The 18170-nt window shown below is 42.4% G+C and overlaps 1 protein-coding gene across 2 annotated transcripts in view; it reads right to left on the bottom strand.

Annotated features, from left to right (window-relative positions):
* Window positions 1–2040: 2040 nt before the first annotated feature.
* Fech (ferrochelatase) overlaps window positions 2041–18170 on the bottom strand; it is a 32595-nt gene continuing 16465 nt past the window's right edge. Inside the window, exons 7-12 of one of the 2 annotated variants that reach the window (XM_021229806.2) lie at window positions 15169–15275; window positions 11262–11360; window positions 9278–9385; window positions 8675–8839; window positions 5834–5893; window positions 2041–5396 (exon numbers count right to left, since the gene is read on the bottom strand). In XM_021229806.2, coding sequence (XP_021085465.1) covers window positions 5262–5396; window positions 5834–5893; window positions 8675–8839; window positions 9278–9385; window positions 11262–11360; window positions 15169–15275 — 674 coding nt within the window. In that variant the 3' untranslated portion in view covers window positions 2041–5261. 2 annotated transcript variants of the gene reach the window in all.

Raw genomic sequence — 18170 nt, 5'->3', positions numbered from 1 at the left:
TGAGTAAGAAGTGATGGGATCTGAATGCCACCTCTTCTGTTAGTGTCATAGGATGGCGCTGTAAGTGAGAACACAGCATTGACTGTAAGCCGGTGTGTGCAGCCACCCTGGTTCCTACATCAATATGCTTTCAAATAAAGAAAATGAAAAAAATACAACATACCATGAGTTCTCACGGTAAAATCTATGAAAGCCTCCTCCTTGTGTTCATCTTCTTCAGGGTCGGGCATAGAGTCCAGGGCCTTCCTTGTACACACCAGGCTCCAGTCTACGGCTGAGCTACAACCCAGCCCTATTAAGGTGACGGGAAGGTGAACATCTGATCACAAGACAGACTGGAGGGATCAATCTGAACTTATGTACTAAAAGCAGCCCACTAAAGGGGAGTGTCTGGAAACAGAACATCAGCATGATAATCTGAAAGAGACAGAAACGGGACCTAAATTCATGCCCACAGGCTGATAATGCAGGTCAAACCAAGTTTATTCCAAAACTCTCTCTCCCCCTCCTGTCTCTCGTCTGTGTGTCTGTGTGTGTGTGATACATGTTGTGTCAATGTACTCATCCATGTGTCCCTGAGGCTGACAATGGGCTACCATTCTCAATCCTCCACCTTAACTCTTTGAAACAGTGTCTTGTTTAATGATTCAGCTGGATTTAGGTTTCACCTGTTTCCGTCCTGTGCCCAGCGCAGCCATATCAGCGTGCACAGCCATACTTGTCTCTGCTAAGGGAGTTGGCAATCTGAAGCTAGGTTCTCATGCTAGAGCAGCGAGTGCTGATCAAATGAGCCATTGCCGCGGTCCACCACAAGGGTTTTTAGTTCCAGCATCCAGGACTGGAGAAATGGCTCAGTGGCTAGAAGTATATACTCTTCTTCCAGGAGACCCAACTTTAATTCCAATAACCCATGTCAGGCTGCTTACACTGTAGCCCAAGGAATCAAACACCTTTGGCCTCTGTGGGAACCTGCACTCACAGCACCGCCCCCAATTAAAACCACAAAAAAAAGTTCTTAAAAATAGTTCCAACATTCTTTCAAAGCGGCCTATTACATATTAGTTTGTTATACTAATATACTAATAACTCAGCTAAAAACAACCATGCAGTATTACCAAAGAAAATTGTACAAAACTGATTATTCCAGTGTACAATCATTTTCTTCACCATTTTGTATGTAGAAAGGCTTCCACATCAAAGAAAAAAGAAAACACATTGCCTCCTCTCCTGGGACCCTAAGTGTTACAACTGTGCTCTCAAGAGGCAAATGCCTCCCGGAGCCCTTAGGGATGCAAGCAAGTTGCTTCTCAAGGGTGTCCAGCTCTCAGCCCAGTGCTGTGAACTTCCCCCGGTTTCTAATTTCCCAAAGAAATGCATTTTGAAAAGAAGCACACAGGCGTGCAGCTGGAGGAACTTTCCAGGTGCTACGGTCTGGGTCAATAGCAGGCATGCTACCAAGTAGACACAAGAAACCTAAACACAACTGAGAACACCATTACATGTTTCATTGGCAGTGATTTGCTTCTTGAGCCACATCAACTTCTGTTTTAACCCACTTGACATATGTACTCAGAAATCCTGTGATTCTTGCCTCTATAAATGTAATTTGGATATCACTAAAAAACTCCTAGACTAGGAGGAGTTACAAAGGGAAGGCAGGCTCCCAGGAACTCTGAATGACGAGGCAATTGGAAGGAGAGGCCTGTGAATAATAGGCACGAAGCTTTTCTAGGATGTTAACCTTACACAAGTGAAAGCAATATTTGTGCGTGCCTTACTCTGACAAATGTCTCCCCCTCCTTGCTGGCACAACTGAAAAGCACAAGGACCGTGAGCAAAGTCACCATTTTCATGTCAACTCTATCTTGTTGGTGAGTTTCTCTTTCCCCCCAGACTGGGATGTGCCTTTCGGCCCTGTCTTCAGAATTTGGACAGGGATCTGACAATGAGGCCAGTGATGTCTGTGCCTGGGCACACAGATGCACACTTGTCTCGATTTTGTTTCTGTTGCTGTGACAAAATATCTGGACACAAGACAACTTTGGCGAGACAGGCTTTATTTGGCTTTCAATTCCAGGTCAGGGTACATTGCTGAGTGGAAGCCAAGGCAGGTGTCACATCCATGACAATATACATACCTTTGCTCATTTTTTTTAAATGGCTGCCAACTTCATATTTGGCCCTGCAGACGAAGTAACACAAGCTCACTCCCTAGGATTGAGGAGCAAACAGTACAGCCTAGGGACAGGAGAGCGGGGTGTCACATGGTCATCTTCACCCCAGCAGGTTGGGGGTTTTTCTGATGGCCCTACTGGGCATTTCGCATGGTATGTCCCTTTGCCTCATGGTGTGACAACCTAGTTTAAATAAATCCACTCACACCAAGCAAACATGTGCCTTAAACTATGGCTTCTTGAATTATATACCAAAGTATGAGAACAGATTAGAGGAAGAAGCTAAATGCATCGACTTTATTTTAGATGATCTATTCTGTCACATCAAGAGGAAGAAAGGGGAATCTATTTTCAAGATCAGCTGAAAACATAAAGGCCCCAATATTACCTTACAGTTGTTGACAGGCTTAGTTTGGGCATCTTTCGATGGGAAACCCCACTTTTTCTTCATAAGTGATTGTTGCTAACTAACTTCAGGCATAATGAAAATAGTAAGAGTTCAAAGAAACACTAAACCTGCTCGTGGGGTTATATGAGTAAGCACACACACTTTGAGGAAGCATCAGAATTAAAGCATGGTTTTCTACCATCCATCAACGCTAACTCAGTCCTGATGTGAGGCTGAAGTTAACAGTGAGTTCACTTCCGAGGCAGACTTCTTCACACAGGTCTGTGGAAGAGCATCCTCCTCCTGACTTCTAGCAATGACAACAGTGGCCTGGACCTTCTCAGTACCCACCAATCTTCCGGATCAGTTAAGAGCCAGGTCTGTACACACAGCAGCTCAAGACTCACTGGCAGTTCATTACCAATTACCAGGGCAAACATTTGCCCTTCAAAGCTGACAAACAGGATAACTCTCAAGCATTCATCAGTTCTAAAAAGATTTCCATCCTGCCAAATGCGACCCTTCTATGTGAGCCTCGCTTATCTATGGTTGAGGGTGCCACCGGCAGTGATTCCCAAAGGGCAATCTGCCCCCAGTTCAGTGCCAGTGATACAGTTCCAGACAACTCATTCAAAGTCGCCTTCGCAAATGGAGGGGTGGGGCTTCGGATACTCTAGCAGTGACTTCTGAACTGGCACTTCCGGCAATACCTCCACGCCAACGCTGTGTTTTCATCTGAAAAACTGCTGAAGAGCCAAGACTGATGTCAAGCAAGTTCCCTGAAGCGGGGATAATGGCTGTGAGCATAAGTGCCTGCCAACAGAGGCCACTAACCCTGAGATGTCCATTCACTGTGGGACTCTAAACCTAATCCCCAAAAGGTGATGAAATGGACACAGGAACATTCCAAAGTACCCAGACCTTTGATCTTTCTCTAGAAACTGTATACTAATGAAGATAAAGTCAAATTAGTAACAAAAAGGAGGCGTTACTCAAATATGAAGCCATTATCAGCATAAGAAAAGTCTCAGAGGGAACAGAAAGTATGCTTCCTTGCTAGATTACAAAGTAAACTCTCCATGTTTAGTCATTTTGGGTCAGATTATGGAGACAGCACAAATCAAACAGACTAAAACCATAATGTTTATTAATAGTAAATCCTCAGTATAGAATATCTATGCATCATCCTAATTACTTCCACTTTATGAACTGTTTTTCTATTTTTAAAAAAAAGCTCAAAGAAGTATTCTTTTTGAAGAACAAAGTTTCAGGAAAAGTGATTATTACAAATCCTTTGAGGATCCCAAAGACTTTAAAATCCATTTAAGTCTGAATTCAGAGTATCAGGTTCTGAATTCTTACATTTTTAGAACAACTTTTCATTACACATTCAGGTGGATCTCTTTCCTTAGGAGGTAAAGGAAGTGACTATGATGAGCTATGCTGAAATTCTCAAAGAATCAATACAAACTGTGTGTGTGTGTGTGTGTGTGTGTGTGTGCTATCCACAGGAAAGGGCTGGAATAAAATGATAACTATTATATTAGAGTGGTTATTTCTCTTTGTGTTTTACAAATGGCCTATTCTATGACTACATAATTTCATAACAAAAACTTATTAATGAAGAAAATTCAAGGTTATCAGACAGTCAACTTTATAAAGTAATTTTCAAACAAGTGAACAGAGAACAGAGGCATTCAACTAAGAGCAGGACGATGTTAGGAGGCTCCTTGGTTCTGGGGAGACCAAATCCATCAGTAGCATTTCCTGGTGTCACTGTCCTTGGAGACAGGAAGCAAGCAGAGCCCCACCTTCCTTCCCTGAGGCACCATGGACTCAAACTGAGGCATATACAGCAAGGACTGAATTTCCATATATTTATTGGGCTGTGTGCCTGGGGAAATCTCAGAGCACTTTTGAAATGAGCACTCATTTCAGTTTCAGGGGAGGAGAGTGAGACTCTTTCACGGACACCACAATGACCGATGACTGATGACTTCACTGGCAATAGAGGCCAACTCACCAGTATCCTGGTACCCATGGACTTAGGGAAAGAATAGGTAACATAATATCGACATGTATTTCAGGGGATCAAACTAGGAGCCTCATGAATGCTAGGCCAGCACACAATCACTAAGCTATGCCCTCAGCCCAATTCTTTTACAAATTATATTTCATAAATTAACTATATTCACTTAACCTGCATCCATGAGGTTGTAGACATCTCATTCACCACTAGTAGCACATAGTGGGGACTCGAAATACTATTTTAGGAGGCTGTTTGGGGCAGTAAGTGCAGAATCTGTGTGTGTCTCATAAGATGAAAACTTAAAACTCACTCCTGGAATTTCACAGTAGACATTCCACATGAGAAAATTGATCCCAGAAATGGTTGTGAGTATTCACTGTATGTGTGTATGAAAATAGAAACCGCAGTAAGAATTTCAGAGTCTATTCCCCGAGAAACACAATTTTGTGTGTCTGTGATGCTAATTAGCATTCAGGAAATTCGAACAGGAGGCCCATTTGGAGGCCAGCGTGGACTACACAGGAAACAAAAAATAAAGTAACATAAAATAAAGGCAAGAAAGAAATCACTATCTTTGTCCACAGGCTGTGTCCAGGCTATGTGGCTTCCATTCCCATTGGAGGTGTCTGGAGGCTGCGCATCTGTGAATCCCACGGGTCCTCAGGCAGGGTCACAGCTGCTGGCTGGTGAAGAAGGATTTAGTCTCCCTGCAGACAGGATTTACACAGAGCGGGCAGCTCAGAGTCAACTGCGTAGAGCACAGCTTGTTTGACTGGATGTGTGAGTATACCAGATCAGCCAAGGCCTGCAAGACACAGTACAGGGCCAGCTGAGACGAGAGGTCTGCTGCCCCTGTGCAGGCCACACCCTCCACTCATCCCAGGGAAGACCGCTCTGGTTGAGGTTTCTGTTCAACTGAGTTGACCAGAATTGTAAAACAGAGTCCTTCCGGGAGTCGTCAGCTCAGGCAGAGTTAAAATGGAGACTTTAGGAAACGGGTCCTCTTACCCCACCCTTTTACTGAAAGGCAGATTTAAAACAAGGCAGCTGTAGGTGGGCAACATTAGGAGACTGGGCTACCTAAAGGAAAAAGGAGGAGCAGAGAAGGAATTCACTCCTAGTTTTGTAATTAATTGGAACTCCAAATGTACTAATATGTGAGAAAACCAATATTCTGCAAGAGCTTCTCAGAGGGACCGCTCTGCGCTATGTTCTACTAAAACGGTTGTAACACGGTGGTACCTTAGAGAACAATGGATTTCCATTAAGAGACTCCGCTCTTCTGATGTTTTCAGCTCCACACTGAATCAAATGAGAATGGGAAGAAAAAGACACATTTTATTCTCCTTTCATTTTCTTCCTTTTTTTTTAAAAAGTCACGGAGTGCTACAAAAGATAAACACACAGAAATACACTCACACAACTCCACCTGACCTTGAATGGTCCAGACTGCTCGTGGATGTCGGTCATGAGGGAGATAGGCTGACCAGATGACCAGAAATGGCTCCTGTCTCTGTCACCTCCACCCTGTCACCTTTGCACAGGCGCAGTTACGCTGCACGGATTCTCAAGAGTGACTCAGGTCCACACACCACTCTTGCCCTTAGTCTACTTCTCTAAGGCAAACCTTACAGAATCTATCTAGGTAAGTGTTGCTGTAATCAAGTAAAATTTCCTACTTGCTTTGGTCCCAAGTAAGTGCCAAAGTGAAGGAAGGAAATTAATTTACGAGTTCTACTTCATGTTGAGTCTAAACTGAATAATAGAATTGGGTTCTAAAATAAATTCTTATAGAGAATAATCTAAGAAAAAAAATCTGAGTATTGTTTAGTACCATTCTTTCCCCAGCTTAAAAAAACAAAACAAACAATAACAACAACAACAACAAAAAACCCAATAACAGATACAGCTAATTATTCTTAGATAATGAAGAACTATGTATGATTTACTCCATAGCTAGGCTCTCCTCTTTCCCACCTATGCTGAGATATAGTCAGCTGCTTCATTTTCTGCATTGGCATTTAAAGGAGGAGCCCACAGGAGAAGCACACTGGTATTCAGCGAACACCTAGACCTCAACACGGAGGAGGCTCCAAAATGAATCACAAATCATCCATGGTAGCCAAATAAGCAGTGTTAGTCATCAGTGGGGGGGGGGGGGGGAGCTAGGAAGATGCAGCAGCAATGAATCTGCCCCCAGAACATTATTGGAAAAGTGGAAACATTTATAGCATAGAGCATATGATAGTAAAAATTTTTTAGAAACTCGAATGACTATTAATAAAGGATTTGCTTTAAATGGCTATAGGCATTTAATTATATTTACTCACTTATATCCAAAATATGTTTTAAGAAAAGAAAGTGGGGATAAAAATATGGATAAAATACATCATTAAATGCGGAGAAGCCTATTTTAGGGTCAGAGGATGAGTGAGCCCCACTAACACAGCACTTTCACGGCACCTCTGAGAACTTTATTATTTTTATCAGCAAAAGGCAAAAACATAATTTCTATTGTGGAAAAATTAAACTTTTAAAGTTAGTTGTTTTATGCATACTATATTTTCATATCATAATAATGATAACTACATGGTTTCCTTTATTCCCTATAGGAATTAGTTTGTCAATCACTAATAACCCTCTTGATTACTGTTAACAGTCTCTGCTTATAACAAAATGAATAGAAAAAAAAAAACATGTTCAAACACCCTCTACTAATTAAGGCCTTTTTTTACTGGTCTTTCTAGAGTGCTTAAAAGTAGTAAAGTCATGGTGGGGATACAGGGGCATTAACAAATGAAACCCATGGGCAACAATGAAGCCTCATCTTTGCAAATTACAACTAGCTCATAAACGTCTAGTGATAAGGAAATACAGGCTCTCCTTCATTCATCAGTGTTTGACTGATGACTGGCATGGACACAAATAACAGGAGTTGGCAGCTGGTTCCAGTTCTGCCCTCTCTACCCTCCACCCTGCCTCTCACTGACACCACTCCCAGAAAGGGTATAGTGTTCTCTGGAGCCAGATTTGCATCAGTCACACATGGGAAGGCGAGTTCTCATCCCAGATTAGAGGGAGAAAGGGGCTCCTGAGTTCCCACTGCTTCCAACTGCCCACCAAAACACAGCAATAAGCCATGAAGGTTTCAGGCTAGCCCTCAGAAGCTACAAGGTAGGTAAGCAACAGTTTTTCCCCACTCTGAGTGGCACACCACATCCATCTTATGCCAAGAGTGGTATTTGTTATTTCAATAGTCAGATTGATCACAACTTGTTAGCAAACAGCTAATTAAGTGAGTGCATAGAAGAGGTCAGCGGAATCACAACACACACTGCTTCTGTGTTTGTTCTGTGTAACTCTCTGAAATGTCAAAGACTCATATGCCAGCAAACCCAACCAGAAACAATATAATAGCCCGAGAACTACTGCTGTAGCAAGTACAGAGCATGAATTATAGACTAATAAACAATTCCCCTCATATTTGGTGAGATGTACAATTCCTTTTCACTAAAGATTTCACCTTCACACAATACAGTAACTTACACTAAACAAAGTTATTAGTCTCCATAATACTGGGCAACGTGGTTTAATAAAGGTATAAACTTCCTCTTCTACTGTTGATGTAGAATTATGAAGTATTATTCAAAATGATAAGGACCCAGTACATACAAACACACCAAAAGCTTGCTCTCTCCCTCTCTCTCTCTCTCTCTCTCTCTGTCTGTCTGTCTGTCTGTCTGTCTGTCTGTCTCTCTCTCTCTCTCTCTCTCTCTCTCTCCCTCCCTCCCTGTCTATCTATCTGTCTGTATATATAAAAATTTCTTTCCTCATTTGTTTTTTTGAGACAGGGTCTTTTTATGTAGCCCTTGCTGGCCTGGAACTTACTAAGTAGAAGACTGGCCTTGAACTCACAAAGATCTGCTTGCCTCTGTCTTCCAGTGCTAGGATTAAAGGAGTGTTCCACTGCACTTGGTCCCATAAACAATCATTTTTTTCAATAATACAGTTTGATAGTTGTAGAAAAAAATTCCCGTTAAAACCAATCATGATGGGACTAAGAAACCATATGGATATACTTACCTTCTTGGCTAACACTTGGGAGTATTCAATATCCAGTTCATACAGGGTCTCGATGTGATCACTGGTAAATGCTATTGGAACCAAGAGAATATTCTTCCTCCCTCTCTCACAAAGCCCTTTGATGGCCTCATCTGTTTGAGGACCCAGCCAGGGTACTGGGCCAACCTATGAGAAAGAGGACCAATGAAGAGATGGAACATTTCTCCTAACAGGTCATTAACATATTATTGCCACGCCCCCACCCCCAACACACAAGGAGCACACACATTTGCCCATCCAGGTGAGAGCCCCTCTTACACCTCCTTGAATGGGTTTGAGTATTTTCACATTGAAGCTTGAATCCTTCTAGAGGCTGGCCCAATGATACAAATAAATAATTTCTTCCATTAAAGCTAAAGTCAGATATTAACTGACGAAACTCCACCAGTCATTCAATTTCCCCTTCTATCTTCTTGCTTTTTGCAGAGTTCTTTTGGCCCACAGTGAGCATTTGACTTACAGAATAGCTTGCTGGCATGGACAAACTCAAATTACCCTTTGTAAGCAAGTGATAAAGCAGATTTTCAAGAGACGATGGCCTAAAAATATATGAGAGGTACCTACCTTGGACTGCCAAACCAGTCGGTAGGGGTTGGGATAACCTAGTTCTTCCATGACTTTGTGGACAGTGGCACCTACTTCCTGGGGATAGGGATCTCCTCTGTTGACAACCTGCAGGAGAGACAAAGTGATAGGCAGTCACCAACACTGAAGGGAGCCAAGATCACTGACTATGTGGTAAGAAGAGGATCATGAGCCACACCCCTCCCTTGCTGTCCCCTGAACTAATGGCAATTGTATCTGAGCACTGTTAGGAAAGTTCCTTGATTCCAATCATTCATTGGCCAAAGAACACTGTATTCAGTCAGCTACAAGATCCCCAAGAAGGTCCTGTTTGTGGAAGATGGACAAGGTCTACCCATGAAGATGGTTCTCTTTTCCTCCAGGACGGACAGAGTGCAGAATGGCTGAGCTGATGGTAAACATTAGGGGAAAGGTAGAAGGAAGCAGTTCCTGGTTCAAATTCCACTCTTCCCTATATGATCCGTGCCTTCAACTCAATCTCTCTCCAACCTCCTCCAGAAACTGACAGCAGACAAATGATTTGTGAACAGTGAGGCTCGTGCTCCCAACAGGAAAGCCTATTAAAAACCTTTGAAGATATTCAGCATATATTTTATTTTAACTGCTTTTATCTTCAGTGGCACACTGACTCCCTAACTCCATCACCTTGCTTTATGGTGTTAATTACCTCCTGACCCACCATGCTATTTCCCTTCACATTATGTTAATTTTTTCCTGTTAATGCACAGGGACAAAGGTGTTGTCTGTTTACTTCTTCCCCACATCTGATGTGTCTAAAAGGTGCCCAATAAATATTGTATCGATGAGATGAAATACTAAGAAAATATATTATGACATTACTAGTGGCCAAATAATCATGAGAAACATAAATGTAGATGTGATGAAAGAAATACAAAGTTGCCTTTGGCACCGTATAACAATAACTGCTACAGGCAGGATGCACTCTTAGGCAGCCCCTGTGAGGTTCCAGTGTAAAGATTCACCTGCCCTCTCTGGAGCTTCACTCTGGTGCCTCGGGTCTCATCACACCTAGAATGGATCCTCGAAAGGATGTGCATGACACTAGAAAGGAGATGTGATCCCATCAAAATGAAACAGACAGGTTCCAAAAGGAGACATTTGTCTCTAAAGCCATCTATTACTAATGTAGTGGCTGCATCTTGCAGGTGAGCAGCACAGAGCTTGACTCTGATGACCATTAAGGAGCAACATGGCACCCTCCACCTGAGGCTGGCTGGTTCCATTAATCATGTGGTTCCGACTGATCCCATGTAAGGAAATGTAATCTTGGGAAACAGTGCTTTTGGGACAGGATTCCAGTTCTAAGCAGATGAAACTGGGTACCGAGGTCAAGATCTTTCAAATACCATATAGCACTCTAGCACGGCATTGTCACCTATCCTGAAATATAACAACCATAGCACAGGAGGTGACATTTCAATGAACAACCCAGTATATGATTAACTAAGGATTACAAGCTGTATGCTATATGTTCTCTAGTCACATAATGGTCCCTAGTTTTAGCAAATTTGAAACCATATTGACTTCCTAGAATGCACAGGCCTCTGCGAAGTCTTGAAGACAGAATCAGGCTTAGTGTGAGTGGAATTGGCTGCAGAGTTCAGTATGCGGAAACTGCACGGTACGCTCCTTCCAAACAGCAGGCAAAAGCATTCTTCTTTTAGCTGGCACACTTGTTGGAAATTCTTATATCTGGATGAATCTTCCAGTTACCATTTTAAAGAAAGCCATTAACAAGAGGTCTATTTGTAATGCTGGGCACTGAATTAATTGGGGGAGGTTTCAGAAAGCAAGTCTACAAGCAAGTGAGGACTGGGATTTTAGAAGTCATTCTTGCGCTGTGCTAGGGACAGCACAGAGCCAGGACCTGTTTTATACATTTCGAAAGTAAAAGAACCCAATCCTTTACCAGTAGGCCACCTAACAAAACATTCTTACTTACGGACATTGGCAGGGAGTGGGCAGAAAACAGAATGACCACCTCGCTTCTCTTCTCCCGCGGAAAATGGTCCAGTTCTTTCAGAATGTGGTCTGCAAAGCACTGTGGGAACCCCAAGAATGGGGGAGAAAGAAGGTATTGAGAAGAGAGCGAAGAAGGGGAGAAAGGACCTCAGAAATGAGAGCTGTACCAAAAAAATCTCAGAGTAATCTTCCAAATCTGGAACTCCGTCTCTGTTTTTAAAAAATGCAAACGGCACGGTCTCTCTGATGTGGTTCAGCTTCAGAATGGACAGCAATGGTTTCAGGGCCTAGGGAATTTGATGGGAAACTTCTAAAGCTCACTAATGGCTCTCTGCAAATGAACGCCGAGGAGGATCTGCTTCCCCTCGGGAAGGGCAGGGCACACTTCCAGATGGAAAGGAAACACAGATGGGAAGGAGAAGTTGTTTTAAGACCTCACATTTGCTCTGTTAGCAGGAAAACAGCTTACGGGGTCTTTCTAAATCTTCCCCACTTTGGCTCTCAGCATATAGCACATTAAAATACATTAGCCAGAAATAGGAGAGAAATAAGAAAATACCCATCTATTTTTATGACATCTCTCTTACAAGGCCAGGATCTGCACCAAAGCAATCCTCCTCACAAGCCTCATGATGACAGATGACAGACTGTACAACCCCCATTAAACACGCAGAGGGGGAAAGATGTGGCAATGTGAGCATTGGCTAGCCATATGTGTGAATGTGGACTAGAATCCGGGTCCTTATGCCTCCAGACCTCTGCCCACCAGACCTGCTCCCTCTCGCTTCTAGTTGGCACTTGCTGATTCTCATGGCTAGGTGCTGAAACACCAGATCTGAAGAGATTTTCTTTCATCTTACACTTGAATCATTCCTGGCCATTTGGCTTAGAAGGAAAATTGGTCGACTGATAACCCTGGAATGTGCCTGGAAATTAATTAGACAGGAGTTGATCATCAGTGTTAAAATAAACTGCTGTGGAATTTTGTATTGTAGTTATCTTAAGAGAACAGCCCTGGTTTCAAAGTGTGTGCTCATTATCTGCTGTCAGGCAGTTCAGAAAAAATACGCAGACATATACATATATACACATACAGAGAATGGATAAATGATAGGGCAAGTGAAACGCATGTTAACACATGAATACAGGTAAAGAATGATGGCAGTTCACTCCACCATTTTTAAGACTCTATTTATTTTCTGTGTGTGGGTGTTTCATCTGCATGTACGTCTGCATACTTGGTGTACGCAGAAGCCAGAGGAGGCCGTCAAAGCCCCTGGGACTGGAGTTAGTAATGGCTGTGAGCTGCCATGTGGGTGCTGGAACTCAAACTGTGGGTCCTCTGCAAAAGCAGCTGGTGCTCTCAACCATGGAGCCAGCCCTTTTTGATTTTTAATTACGTATACTTGTGTATGGGGGGTGGCAGTGTACACGTGAGCCAAGGTGCCCGCGGGATCCAGAAGAGAGTGTCAGGGCCCCTGGAGCTGGAGCTGCAGCAGTTGGGAGCGCCCTGAGAGTAGTGGGAGAGAGAGAGAGAGAGGGAACTGAACTGGAAGTGATATGTGCTCTTACCAATGAGCCTTCTCTCCAGTCACGTTACCCTTTTAACTATTAGTCTTGTAACAATTTTGCATGTCCAAACAAAATTTAAAGAACAACTTAACAGAATCATATCAACTTCATCAGTGTTAAGTCAATACTATAAGTTCCAAACTAGTCCCTAAGAATACTAAGATATTTATCATTCCAGAGCTCACATATTTTGGTAAGCAAATGCCCTATTGAACAAAAAGGTACGTAGAGACGGTATCTAGAATTCTGTTTGCCTCTCCCCCTTCCCTCCCTTCCCTCCATATTGTAAGCTTAGGAAGCAAGGTCTCTCAGAAGGGTCATTTTTATCTGCATGTACACCTGCACACCAAATCAGGATCCCACTATAGATGGCTGTGAGCCACCATGTGGTTGCTGGGAATTGAACTCAGGACCTCTGGAAGAGCAGCTGGTGCCCTTAACCACCGAGCCATCTCTCCAGCACTAGAAGGATCTTTTTTTAAAGCACAGCCTACACAAGGAAGCAACTGGAAAGTTTATGTAGAAGTCCAGAACACACATTCACCACAAATACTCCAACAGCTGGATAAACAGCAGTATTAGAGAAGTGGTAATAATATGACTGTCTTGAGTAGTTACTACTGATAGCATGCAATATATGTGGATTTAAGGCCACATTTTCAGTTGCATTTAGGCAAGATTTTTAGGGGGTTGCCCCCCTTTTTTTCCTTTCCTCGGGTTGTAAAATTGCAAGTAAGAACACAGTTCCTTAGGGCTTGCAAGAGTCACTAAGCCATCTTCAGAACTCAAGCGGCATGGGCAAATACAAGTGCTACTTAAGTCACCTAAACCCATCTGCAGGATTTTCCGTGCACGGCCCCTGTGCAAAATGAAAGCAGCAAGGCCTCTCAGAGCCTTCAATCACACCATCCAGGAGGGCAGATAAATGCCTCTAAAATTCCCTTTCATTTTATGAACAGAGACTTCCTCGGTTAAGAGACCTTTCCATCTTTCTGCTTCCCCCTTTTCAAAGGGCTGAATTTTAATGCAAATCTAATTACTCCCTCGATCAGGGCAGGCAGATGCTGTGCAGGCCTCTCTTCCTGAGCCACATGTCAGTGCAGACCTGAAAATACCCCTCCTTCCCAGCCAGAGCAGCAGTTGGGGCCTTAGGCACTCCAGCTACCCCTGGCTGGACGCAGGAGAACGAAGACCGCTGGACACACACACACAGCCCACAGCGACACCCATCCCTAGGGGACCCCTTTCCAGTTTTTACTGGAACACATATATTAACCCTTTCCCTACCCACAGGACACTGCTCTGGGGAAAGCCAGTCTGATTTTTAATGCCCTCTAGCACCATCTAGTGGTCACAGGTTTTAAATGTTGCCACTCTTTTCAGGTATTTTGCCAGAGATCAGTGTGATCAAAGAATATAAAATAAATCGAACAACAATCCAAACTACTTCATATTTCTAGAACTAAAATAACTCAAACTTCTGCAGACTAAAAAAACCTATCTGAATGACTCAGGACTTTTTTTTAAACCAACTTCACGCTCATTTTTTTTTTTGTTTTTTGTTTTTTTAAGAATAAAACAACACCTATTTAAAGCTATTGGTTTTAGAACTGCAATTTGAACTGATTCTTCTAAAATAAAATATTCATTGGTAGAATATTACAAAGATAAGTGTACAAGAGAAATGAGAATTTTCTTTTGATCTATGAAACTTCCCCATTGAAATGTTGTTTACTTTCATGCATCTGAATTTTCTTTGTCTGTCTGTTTGTTTGTTTGTTTGTTTGTTTTTCAAGACAGGGTTTCTCTGTGTAATCTTGGCTGCCCTGGAATTCACTTTGTAGACCAGACTGGCCTCGAACTCTGAGATCCACTTGCCTCTGCCTCCCTAGGTCTGGGATTAAAGGCGTGAGCCACCACCTCCCAGCCAATCTTTACTTTTTAATCCTTTGCTGTTTTAAGGGATTTATAAAGTGGAGGATTTAACCTATTTGTTGGTCATCCAATCTAGGTATGTAAGTTAATGGAAATACTATGTATCGATATAATATTTAATGTTCTTCTGGTCACTGAAAAATACAAAACTCAAAATCTAACTATGGTAGCAATGTATAATCTGCAGAAAGGAGCGTGTACCATCTTAGCCTTAAGTTTATTATCACTTTTCATGATAAGTAAAAAATCTAATAGCGCGGCTTTAATTCCCAGCATGAAATGCAAGCGAGAGACCAGAGGCTCAGAAACGGTCTCAATCCGAGCAGAGCTGACTCGCACTAGACTCTGTGAGGTCGGAGGCTGCTGGCGGCCATACCCACCTGGATGAGGAGGGGATGCGTGGGCCACCTGTCAATTGTGCTCCACTTCATGGTGGGCTTCCGTCCCATCTCGTTATAGTATCTGTAAATGGCATTTAAACTGCTGCCTAAAATACAAGGGAGCCATTTAGTACACACTTGATTGTGGTGCAAATACAACACAGACGAGGAAGGGCAATAATTGTAAGTTCAAAGTAGGCAGCTGTGTCTATACAGAAACCCAGTCTAATTACGATCTTTTCAATACTCTAAAATGCATATAGATTTAACTACCCTGCAAATGAAGATCACTAAAGAGCAATCAATTTCAACAGACCTTCAAAGATTATTGAGGCCATTTCCACTGAGAGACGTGAGGGCTGCAAGTTTATGAAATATAAGCTATTGTGAATTTGCAGGGACCAAGTCTTCAAATTGAGAGCATGTGAAGAAAAGCGTTCCCATTATGACCGGAATCAGCCCCATTACAGGCAGTGTAGGGGGTGAGAGAAAGACAGAAGTGGGCTGTTATCCCAGCATGCTGACGTTGCTTTGTGTCACTCTGGTAGAGCTGTTTTCTGGTATTTTCCTTTATAGCTGTTTCACTTTACAAACTCTTCATGTTAGAATATGCATAATTCTATATCTAGAGCATTTTGGACATTTTCAGTCAATATTACAAGTCAACTATTTCTAAGGTTCAAATAGAAGCTTTGAGGCCACCCTTTCTAAAGGTGCAATCATAGGGCAAGCAGCCTATCAAGGGTCTAAAAGCCTGCATTTAATCAATTTTTACAAAATGTACCATTCCCTGGAAGAAAGGAAACAAACGCTGCCCTCTGGCAGGTAACCTAACAAGAGCGGTGTTTCTAAGTAAATGGTGAATATGATGATAATCCAAAGTCCAGGAGAGGAAGCTGACACTAGTGTCAAATCCTAACGCCCATAAAACCAACCCTAACGGGGAGTAGGGGATGGTGATGGTGCCTCTTCCTCGGTCTCCCTCAAAGCAAGCTCCAACATGTGTACGTCCTGCCTATCACCAGCTTCCTGGTTTCCTTACCATAGGAGTCATAGTTAACTTGCCAATTTAAAAGGCTTACTCAGGACAGAGACACGGTTTAACTCAAAGTGTTTGCCCAGGCTAAGATTTAACTTGCATTAAAAAGAAAAATCAATGAACTCAATTTCAATGAGTAGAAACAGTGATGTAAGAGAATCTAAATTTGAGGGACAAAAATAATCTCCACAGAAATCAAAGTATCCCATCATATTCCCACTGGAGGTCTCACCACACACTTGGGCATCATTTTATGATGCAAAAAATGGTTTCTGGCTGGGCGGTGGTGGCGCACACCTTTAACCCCAGCACTCGGGAGGCAGAGGCAGGAAGATCTCTGTGAATTTGAGACCAGTCTGGTCTACAAGAACTAGCTAGTTCCAGGACAGCCTCCAAAGCTACAGAGACACTGCCTCAAAAAAAAAAAAAAAGAATAAATAAATATGGCTTCTGGGTGCCACATTGACGCTCTCAAGTCACCGGATACCAGTCAATATCCTACCGGAAGAAGTAATTAAGAAGGGGGAAATATAGGTGAGAAAGATGTCATGAGAGACACACAGAACACATAGTTCCTGTTTAAAAGACACTAGCGAAAGGAGAATATTGGCCTCAAAGAATAAATGTGTTTCCTAAAACACCCGTAGCTCAGACGTACAGATGCTTGGTTCTTATACATGAGATGCACTGAGGAAAGCCATGTGTGCCCCAAGCCCTGCCCACACAGCACGAGCCATCTGTGAGGTAGAGAGCATCTGTTGCCACACAAATAACAACTGAAACTCACTTACGTACTTATGAGAGCAGACATCTGTAAGCTGAGGGACATTTTGCAAAACATGATAAAAATACGCCTTGAAAATTCTAAGATCTGACTCATTCCCCCAATAATATATTACCAAGTATTTTAAAAGCGTAGATTCCCACAGTAAATCACAATTCAAATTTTCAGATTTCTGGGTGTATGGAGAAGATTGGTCATTTTAACAGGTGCATGTTCTCTCTCTCTCTCTCTCTCTCTCTCTCTCTCTCCACACACACACACACACACACACACACACACACACACACACACACACACACACACAGTATTTAAGGCACACAACACTTGGAATGTTTCTTCCATAGCCTTTTGTTCCTCCCTCTAGGTATAATAACATTAATATTCAAAGGAAAACTGGGAATACTAATGTGCTGACCTAAACCCTTGAGAGAATGCAAATATACTGGTAGGTAATAATAAAGCTTTACCTATAATTAAGAATAGCAGGGCAAGGTGGTACACACCTTTGATCTCAGCACTCAGAAGGCAGAGGCAGGCAGATAGATCTCTGTGAGTTCAAGGCCAGCCTGGTCTACATAGACCTGGCTCAAAAAAGCAAAATGCAAACAAACAAAAAAGAATATATGTTTTCCTAAGCTTTTGTTTCCTCTTTAGTCAAATATACAGAGAACAGCAAGGAGTAATGCACTCCAAAAACCAAGAACACAGAAAGGTTTGTAATATATTAATTTGAGCCCTCCCATTAGGTTTTTGTAGTTTTTACTTGTTGATTTTGTTTGTTTATTTGTTTGTTTTTGAGATAGACTCTTACCATGTAACCTTGGCTGGTCTGGAACTCACTCTATGGATCAGGCTGGTCTCAAGTACAAAGAGATCATCCTGCCTCTGCCTGGGATTAGAGGTGTGAGCCACCACACCTGGACAGGGTAGATTTTATTTTCCAGATTTCCATATGAATACTTCTGCTTTCAAAATGGAAACAGTTTATTCCCTTAATAAGAATTTCAAGGTAGACATAGAAATAGTAAGGTTATGATGCAAACCTAGAAAATGACGAAGGTTTGTTGCTGATCTTTTAACCAACTGTATTAAAGTATCAACCAAGTGCAGCCAAGCCTTCCACCCACCATTTGTAATTCTCAGCTGGCAGGCCAGTGACTCCGGAAGCACATGCAGCAT

The sequence above is a fragment of the Mesocricetus auratus genome, unplaced genomic scaffold, assembly GCF_017639785.1.
Source record: "Mesocricetus auratus isolate SY011 unplaced genomic scaffold, BCM_Maur_2.0 Super-Scaffold_6730, whole genome shotgun sequence".
Taxonomy (NCBI): domain Eukaryota; kingdom Metazoa; phylum Chordata; class Mammalia; order Rodentia; family Cricetidae; genus Mesocricetus; species Mesocricetus auratus.
This window is presented reverse-complemented; position numbering and strand designations above follow the sequence as displayed.